This window comes from Ceratosolen solmsi, unplaced genomic scaffold (assembly GCF_000503995.2).
Source record: "Ceratosolen solmsi marchali unplaced genomic scaffold, CerSol_1.0 scaffold33, whole genome shotgun sequence".
NCBI classification, from domain to species: Eukaryota; Metazoa; Arthropoda; class Insecta; order Hymenoptera; family Agaonidae; genus Ceratosolen; species Ceratosolen solmsi.
Window position 1 is genome coordinate 1,844,702 of NW_011948438.1, and position 10,213 is coordinate 1,854,914.

Sequence of the window (10,213 nt, forward strand, 5' to 3'; positions counted from 1 at the left end):
AATAAAATGCTGTCAAATTATTTTAATACAATCATCTCGTAAATGGTAATGAAAGTGTGAAATTTATTGTTGTGTTCTGTTCTTTTAATTGAATCGCCAGAGTTTTATGAAATAATCCTTTTATGTGAAACATTAAAATACTTCAGATCGTAGAGATTCTAAAATGCATAATGTGACAGTACTAAAGTATAATTAATTTAATCTAAAACAATAATCACCCACGCACACGTGAACACACGTACGCACGCGCGCACACACACGCACACACACACACACACATACACAGAGAGAGAGAGAGAGAGAGAGAGAGAGAGAGAGAGAGAGCAACAGCAGACAGACAGGCAGATATACATTATATTATATACGGTCAGTCACAAGTCCACAAGCCAAAGAGGTGGAGCTAGTAAAAAAAAAAAAAAAAAAACGTTTCAAATGTTTATTGTGTAACTCAATGATGATTCCTCGCTAGAATAATTCGCATAGTGAAAAGCTTATCGCTGGACGAAACAGAGAGGAGGGAGACATGTACGTACGTATGATGGATAATGTAATAATTCCATATTCCGTAAAATACAATGGAGAAAACCGTATATTATTTATTGTCCTTTTTTTTTTTTTTTTGTATTTGCCCGCGAGAGTAATGGAAGGTGGTGTACCTTGTTGGCATATTCGCTCGACGTATGGATACTGTAACTTTTGTAAAATAAAAATAAAAAGATGTCAGTATTTTTCTTAAATCTTCGCATCTGTCAAAATCCTTGTACAGAACGTTGTATAAAAAAGAAATAATGAAACGGTGTTTACTTTGGTGTCAATATTTTTATGTAAAATTTTATGAACTAACTTTTTAAATAATACCTAAAGAAAGAAAAAAAAATCATATTCCGTATTTCCATATATAATAGCAATTAGTTAATGCTTTTTCTTAAATGTTAACAAGAACAAAACAAAAGGAACGAAAAATCGCAACGACAACAAAAAAAAACAACAAAAAATGATAAAATATGACAAAAAAAAGAAAAAAAAAAAATTAAATAAAGTACAATTAATAATTTAAATTGTAATTTGAATACCAAGCTTGAAGATCGATAAACTTGTGAAAAAATGATCGATAAGTAACCTAATGATAGATTAAAATTTCCATAAATATATTTTCACCAGAGATGTTTCCTACGTGAAACGAAGTCGTTTAGTCGATGCGCCAAATACAATTATTCCGTTATTCTTGTCGACACAGTGAGATATAATTCCAGAGCCCCTTAATGCGCCGATTTGCCTTCGTCTCCCCATATGAAAATGCGGGAAGGATTAATAATGGCGTACGTTAAGTCGCATTTACCAAATACTATTAAGTAATGGTACGTTCCCTTAGCGATTATATTGTTCGTAAGTTGAATTTTTAAACTGTACTGCCAGCGAAATCCTTTTTTTCCGTGGAAATTCGTCGCTAACGAACGACTACGATGTCGATGACATTTATTGTATCTTTAAATAGCTAACGAGTTTGTGTAAATGAGAATAAAAGGATAATAAGAGCAGGAAGGCTTTTAAACATCACATTGGTATGATTGCACTTAATTCAAAATAAATCCATTTAATTATTAAAAAGTTGTGTATATTTATTTCAATTCTTAAAACAGAATTTACTTACGTATTTTGTAAGAAAATATTTGTAAGAAGAAAAATATTGTCTTCTTATTTCCAATACCGTTACACGGCGTTAGGTGGTGCTAACAAGCATATTAAGCTTTATTGAGTAAATAACGTAGTATTATTAGATAAAAAGATTTTCTAAGCTTAAACTACAGTCTTCGTCTTCGTCAAAGTTTATGTTCTTTGGATGCCTTATTTGTGGCAAAACTTGATATTCACAATTGGTTAATTCGTATTCCCTATATAACATTTTTGGTGTTATGTCAAAACGTTTATTAAGAAAGTCATAGACGTCGTTGACATTATTCAGATAATTAAACACTTGTTTTTCTTTCTTGTTCAATACCTTTTCAAGCATAAAAACAAGATGATTATGAAAACATAAAAATGTAGTCGGCACGCTGGATGTAATATTAATCCAGTCTCTAATGCACTCCACAGGTGTACTTCTATATCCAGAAAATAAAGCAGGATTGTTCAAAATACCACCGGCGACCATTATTCCATTACAATTGGATTCCGTATATAAATTCATTGCATCCTCCAAACATTTAACATTTCCATTGGCAATTACGGGTAGTTGTACACAACTTTTTACTAACTTCAAACTCTCCAACTGAATTGGCTCATTTCGCATTTGTGGCGTTCTAGCGTGCACGGTTAAAAAGGATAAACCGGCATGCTCCACAGCCTGACACAATTCGATCGTCCGTTTAATGTCTTTGAGTATACGTATTTTTATAGAGACGGAAAATGGTTTTGATATTCGATTTCTAACTTGATAAACTAAATCTTTAACGAGTTCTGGTTTGGTTAATAAATCAGCGCCATACCCATCTTTCAATGCCCAGCGTTGGGGGCAACCACAATTTAAATCGACGCCATTCGAATACCTGTCGAGAGGAAAAACAAATATACATATATTATATAAACAAAAATTTATGGAGTTTTAAATATCTATGCGTCGTGAAAATATGCCTACGGTGCAATCAATTCGGCAGCACCAACAAAATAATCAATTTCCTTAGCAGCAAATTGTACAATAAGCGGCTTGTCATTTTTATTTGTTGTGAATTCACTAGCTCTGGCTGCCGATGATTTAACAAACGAGTCAGCTAAAATCATCGGTGTAAAACACAGGTCACAATTATACTTTCTTACTAAAGTTCGAAACTGTATTCTAAAAAATCAGTGGGCTTGTGTAGAACGTCATTTATAAATTTTTATAATTAACAATGTATTACTAGTCTTACTTACTTACTGTACCTAACCATAGGAGCGCATATTTTAGTCATCCGAGGTTCTCTTAATAAATCTAAAACATCTGACGACATATTGGAATTCGTTTTACCTAGACGAATAAATATACATTACAATACTTCACTATGAAAGTTATTTTAAAACATTGTTGGTGATTTAATTGGTAAAATCATTGTCCACGGTATACCTTGTATGTTCTATTTACAAATGCCCATTTCAATAAACTCATGACTCTTACTAATTTGCATCTTGGACGAGAAACTTATTTACTAGACTATGTCGAAGCTCGTACAAAGTCTTTACCGGCGGTGAAAACAAAGGGAAACTTGCGATCCGAGTTCGAAGTAAACGAGGACAGGTTAGTTTCGCCATAACAGCAGCACAAACTGCCGCCTATCGGATTCTTTCACAACGTGAAACTTCCCTTTGACCGTCGACTTCCACAAGAAGAAAAAGGACAGTTGCGCGCTTGCGCCCTCAAACGCGAATTCAAACGATTAAGGGCACAGAGTTTCGTGGTATATTGGTCCGGTGAAAATGATAATCGATTATTTACTCGCAGGGATGGTCGACCATTTTACGAGTATAATCCGAAAATGACAAAATTCATTCCAAGTAATTATCAAGATTGAGGCTCGAGAGCAGGAAAGAATAAAGCAAAACTTATGATATTTAACGACGAACTTTCGAACGCTCACTCACGAAATTGGATTTTATACCTTTTCATAATATAAATGACTACATAATATACAAAACACAAAACAACAACAGTACTAATAATAATAATAATAAAGGGATTCACCTGTGGAAGGGTGGGTAGGGTACAGGGGAAAATAAATGAGAAAACTACTTGTCGTTAATGGGGAGACGTTTTTCACAAGTCAACAGCTCTCGTCGGCCAACTGAATTTACATGCCTCTATGACGCCGTAGATAAAGAAAGTCGAGGATTGATTTACAGGAGACGAAGATTCGCCTGGTCTTCGACTACGACAAATCGCTGCGACTTGCCAACTTGAAGTACAATTTCAGTCTGCCTATTCCGCGGGGCTTCTACAGTTTTTATCGTGTCATTGACATTATATATAATCAATGCACAAGCCCCATCAAATTAATTGCAATTAATAATATCTATGTTCAATTTACTTGACCAACGTGCCTTTCCACTATCCAGAAGGATATAACAACTTTGTCTATCAAGGCAAAACAAAAGAGTTACGAACGAGTTAGCAAATACTGGGCCTTCCGTCTGCATTAATATTGTCCAATTAATTTGTAAAAGTCAACTTAAAGATAAATTTTTTATGTTATTAACAGGCGATTAAATTTTTGATTTTGTTATAAAAGTATTATAACACTAATTGGTACTTTAATAACAATATTGTTTTATTCATAAATTTTAAAGCAAGATTATGATAATATTAAAATATAAAATTAAGCACATTGTCGCGTAATTAATACAAATATTAATTCCTTTGTATATTCGCAAATTTTTTACGACGATACTTTTATAATATAATATATCGAAGAGAATTTTTTCCCTATAAAGCATCATTTAGTCATAAAATACTTCATTTTCGTTATGCGCAAGGATAAGGAAGGACGAAAGCGTAAAATCTTTGTTGCATTTTTCTTTTATACTTTATATTTTTTCAACAACAATAATATTTTCGTTGAGTTTAACCATTTGATATTTTTGTTTGGTATACATAAAACACAGCAGTGATATTTCATTTCATTCGTAAATGTATAGAATTTTGCATATGTAATAAATGCTCACAGACTATCAATAGTATTGCACAATTTTTATATATTTAAAAAAATTAAAATATAACTCATAATAATACAATTAACTTTTACTAGAGTATGAAAATTAATAATAAAATAAGTGTTTGTACTGCTTTAAAATAACTCTAATATAAATATTAAATGTATAAAACAATGACAATAAGATAGTTTATTTGTTTAAAAATTTGGCGACTCTGTCTGTCATTATTAAATGTTAAAAAATAACGTTTTATCTTAGGAACACGATATTAATACTACATATATTTCTCGTATATCATGAATAATTATTTAATCATGCATTTATATAATTACTCTCCTTCAATTATCGGTATTTTAAAAATGTTATAGATTCTGTCAATAATTAATTTCCATATATTATTATACACCTTTATAATTATTATCAGAATATGATATTAATCGAATTTAAAAAGAAAAATTTTAAAAGAATTCTTTACTAATTTCTGCACAAGCATAATTTTATAATTATTTTATCACAAATAATACCTCCTCGATTTGCAAATTTAAAATAGTTTTCGAATTTCGATTACGAACTAAACTTATAAAGACGTGGAGCTTGAATTAAAATTTGATTTACGGCTGCTGCTCTGTAACATTAATGCTTGATTTACATGGGTTACATTAAACGAACATGGAGATTGGTACCATGGCTCTCCGTCTACTTGCATTGCACACGAAGTTTTCAATACTATCTGTAAGGCCATAAATAAATGATGCAGAATGACAATGAAGCGTTTAATATAAGTAGCATTTACAATCTTATTGAAATTTATCTCTTGAACTCACTTGAACGGTTTTCGCTTGCCCTAGACGAATTGGTTGAGAAAGGCCAACTTGCAATTGGGCAATATGCAATGAAGAATATAAAGCTACGACTTCGAGTTTTTCATCGCATATACTTTGCTGATTTGTTGGATTATCTAAAATGTAAAATTAACCTAAAAATTAAACAATACCTATTGTCCGGGCATAACACAAATTATATTTTAACTTGTCCACGCAGACGTAATGAAATTGAAAGAACTGCCGATATTTAGTCGTTACAAATACTGATTTATTAACAATTTTGTAATGCTCGCATCTTTACGACGCGTCTAAATTACCTTGGAGGTTCATATTCCATAAATCTACGCCAGCTCCCCAAGATGGAATGTTTAAGACTACGATACTTTCAATCGACGGCAATTCTACTTTTTCACCATCTAAATATACTTCGATTCTTTGGTCCAGATCTTTGCACTCTCTCTCCACAACCTGTTGCGTTCCAAAACATAAATAGAGAAGCTGAAAAAATTATTGAAAAATTAGTTGCCGACGTGAATTTTTAGAAATAATAATTACTTGAAACAATATTGAACTTTGTTAAATATTCGATGACTGAAAAGATAAAAACGACTTTCTCTTGTACGATGAAAATTTAATGTGACCTGCGCATCTACACCCACGCTTAAATAATTATACATATTCATAGATTTCTGCTGAGTTCTGAATCCTGCTTTGGTATTAATCGTGACACACCATCTATATGTTAACATACCATTTATAAATATTAATAATAATTTGATGAAGTATGTGTAATATAGGTAACTACTTACCTATCGAGCTTTACTTTCTCTGCAAGTTGAATATCTTGTAATGTACATGATATATCTATATTCGAATCGTATTCTTTTCCCCAACCCAGCACTCTAGACAAATCATTTCCTGTTCCTAATGGAAGAATTGCTACAGCAGGAGTTGGCTAGAAAAGTATTCACTTTTTATTTTCGCTTGAATTTATTAATTGTTTTAATTATTTATCTCGTATTACGTTCAATTGTAATTTGTGAATAGTATCCAAAAGCCAGGCGACTGTACCGTCACCTCCAGCTACCACAATTGTGTATGAAACGTCACCTAATAAACGACACCATTCTAATGCAGCTACGGGATCACGTTCTGACAAATCAATTACTTGAGCAGGATTTAACAATCTCCGAAAAGAAGACAGTATTTCAGATCCTTCGTTATTTCCTGACTTTTTGTTCGCTAAAGCGATCAAAATTATTAATTATTATAAATTTTCTAAAGATGTTTTAATTAACATTTACTATGTCTAAGCGTCGGTAACATATTTTCTTACTTAGAACATAAATATTTTACAATACAAACTATTGTATATTTACTTTTACATAACCGCCAATTGGTGTTATTTGTTATGATACGTGTTACTTTAATTGAATTGTACTAATCACCTGCCGCTTAGAAATAAAAGTGATTGTAAATAAAAAGAAACACAAGTATAATGTACATACCGACTACTATAAGTGGATTCCATTTTGGCCACATTGGTGGTGGTATTATTGAACGAAAATGTAAACGCCTTCGTATCTTTTGGTGTCTGGTAACAATTTCCAAACTTGATGGTGGAATAATCAATTGACTAAAAATACCAAAATCGCATATCTAAAATAAATGAAAAGTATTATTCTTATTTGCAAACTGACGTCGTTTATAAAAGTTAAAATTATGAATTGTATTCAAGAATACATCGCTAATAGAAGAACGACATGTTTGATGTGCGCATCTTTGGCACCAGCAACACCACCAATCTAAAAGACCTGGTTCAAGGCTGCATTCTTCATCGCATACTTCGCACATGGCAACTAAAGGTAAATTACCTACAACATAAAAATATGTATTTTGTAGCTAAAAAAGTCGATTAATCGTATTATGTTTAGGTAAATGAATTGCAACGCAACTTAAAAATATGTTTAAAATCGAATGAATTTTAGACGGGTTGACAGATTTTTAATTACCTAGTGATAAAATGAGACACGTAACTATTTTCGAAAATCATAATTACCTCTAACCCAATGGTGCTTCATTGGTTGATTGCTTAATGGTAAAGAAATTTCTTTGCATTTAAACTTTTTATCAGCTTTTTTAATGCATCCATGATCTGCACAAATACCACAAGAATCGCAATAAAATCCATTAACAACTAATACAAGAGATTCACAAATGCTACAAAAGTAAGCCTATGAAATAAATGAAAGTTGTCAATTAATTAGAATAATTTGAAAATGTACATAATATTGTAAAATGTAAATAAAGTTTAATTTACTCTAGACGTATGCTTAATGATTTGCCAATTATGTTTCTTATTATCTCTGATGTGAATATTAAATTCTCCAATTAAAAATCTTATTACATTAACAGATACAACGAATATTAATATTGTTGAAAGTGTTGGAAAGAAGCATCCATACAATCCGTCGGCCCACATGTTTGCCTGAAAAATTGTAAAAACAAAATTGTAGGAACAAAATACAAAATACAAATTGTAATGTAATCAATGTTTTCAGATATTATTATCATTAAGATAAAACTGACTGTACGTTTGCATAAATTTAAAGTCTTAATAGTGTAAGTATTAAGTAATTAGATTAAGATTTAAGTAATTAAGTATTAAATATTAAGTATTATGTATAATAAGTATAATATAATATAATATAATAAGTATAAAAATATTAAGTATTAAACTTAATTCCAGTGCAATGCACAAAATTTTTATAAAATAATATTTACAAAGTATAAATTTTGGGTTTAACTAAAACGTCAATAATGCAAAAGTATTGTTTCGAAAATATAATTTGACAATTGAACGGCTTACCAAAAGTATTTTTATTCTAATATACACATTTCGTATTTTTCAAAAATTTGTTAAACCTTCTATCGAGCCTTTAATTTTTTTTTATTAACTTGTATCATTCTTTAATTATGTTTTGTAAATTTTTATATTACAAAATACTCATGCGTACAACAAAATGTTTCAAATCTCAACAGTATAAAATAAAAATACTAGTAATATAGAAAATTTTTGCGACACGACCATAGCGAAATCGAATGGGAATTATACAAAATTATCAACAAAATCATACATTTATACATAAAACTATGGCCTCTTTTGGAGCGAATTTATGGCTTTACCCTCGAGCCTAGCAACTTCAACGTATTTTACGTAGCTGCCCGACGAGTTAATTTACTCGACGTCGAGTATTTAGTATTTGATAGAAACGACGTATAATAAATAAGGGCGGATATTTCGAATAATATTATTTGGTATTCCAATGCGACATAAATAACTGATTTCAATAATCATTATAAAAACGAACTCATTTCAATTAATTTAGATCATTAATAAGGTGGGTTACTTTGCCATTTCTTTCATTCGAACAATATTGAAAAGAAGCATATTGTGATTACAATCAAAATGAGCATTCGTTGGCTTGATCTTTTTTTTTTTTTTTTTTTTTTTCATGAAAAAGGTAAATGAAACGATTAGTTTGCTCGATTGTATTGCCTAGTTTATTTATTTTAGTTTGTACCTCACCGGTTTTACATAATGCTTTATAGACCCATAAATTCTGAAATAATAAATTTTCACAAACAGTTGCGCATACATATATGCATATAAATACACAAAAAAATATATATATATATATGCCCGTTACAATAATATTTACTCTACAAATTGTAGCTTACAAACATCAAATGGCTAAATGGAATGTTTTAACAGAGTTGGCATTGTTTCGTAGTAGTGGCGTGCTCGCTAACGAGGAACGTGAAGATGAACGACCAACTAATATAACGAATTCATATATCTCTTGGCAATAACTACGTATATAGATTAACACGGACGAGGCGATTGTTTCGAGAAGCGTCGTGGGAAGGGAAATAGAAGGAAAATTGAAGGAAATTTACCAACCGTTAGTAGCGAGAAGAATCTCTTGACTCACGGCCGGCGCGATGACAAACTTTTCCGGTATCGACTATTTAACAGGAAAGAAGGAAGGAAAGAAGGTTGGATTAGAGCGGAGACACGTTCAAGAAAACGCTCGAGCTAATTTACGAAGTTGATTGTCGTTGCTTTACAATTCGAATCGCCAAATTATCCCCCTTCCCCCTACCACCTTCCATTGAATTCAAGAGAATCGGTTCCATGATTCTCTCATATTCTTCGAAGCAGCGCACTATTTTCTAAAATAAAAGCAACTACGGAATTTTGTTTACACGTAACAGTGAACGCAGTCATAAAAATTCGTGTAACTGCAAAATATGTGCATAACGAAGCAATCGTAATTATAAACGAAAATATAATGGAAATAAATAAAAGAATTATGCATTTAATCGAATTTAATAATAATAATATTAACAATTTGTACTTGCGTCGGCTTACAATGAAACAACTAGATGGTTCAGTAGTACATCAATAATTACACAAGTTTTTTCAAAGAATTATTTATAAACTTTGTGGATATAGCAGTCGATATTTCACGTAATCAAGTAAGTATTGAAAAAATCTTGTTATACATAATTTTTTGTTTTTAAGACTTTGCTATTTATTCTATTGCAATAATGTATATTTAAATATTGTATGTTTGTTAAATTGCGTAAAAAAAAATAAAATAAAATAAATAAAATAAAAACACCTTAAAATCAATTACAGCGAG

General features: G+C 30.9%; 2 protein-coding genes across 2 annotated transcripts; both read right to left on the minus strand.

Annotated features, from left to right (window-relative positions):
- Positions 1-1,718: 1,718 nt before the first annotated feature.
- LOC105365352 (Dihydrouridine synthase 4) lies at positions 1,719-3,039 on the minus strand. The gene is made up of 3 exons (XM_011503489.1): positions 2,911-3,039; positions 2,636-2,833; positions 1,719-2,546 (listed from the first exon to the last, which is right to left on the minus strand). The coding sequence occupies exons 1-3, from the start codon at positions 2,985-2,987 to the stop codon at positions 1,775-1,777; spliced, it is 1,047 nt and encodes a 348-aa protein (XP_011501791.1). The 5' UTR covers positions 2,988-3,039; the 3' UTR covers positions 1,719-1,774.
- A 2,170-nt stretch (positions 3,040-5,209) lies between these two features.
- Positions 5,210-7,986, minus strand: Dgkepsilon (diacylglycerol kinase epsilon). Its single transcript, XM_011503490.1, has 10 exons — positions 7,825-7,986; positions 7,564-7,738; positions 7,248-7,378; positions 7,013-7,163; positions 6,529-6,746; positions 6,314-6,459; positions 6,077-6,239; positions 5,822-6,002; positions 5,505-5,638; positions 5,210-5,410 (listed from the first exon to the last, which is right to left on the minus strand). Exons 1-10 carry the CDS (start codon positions 7,984-7,986, stop codon positions 5,258-5,260), a joined length of 1,614 nt encoding a protein of 537 aa, XP_011501792.1. The 3' UTR covers positions 5,210-5,257.
- Positions 7,987-10,213: the final 2,227 nt, after the last annotated feature.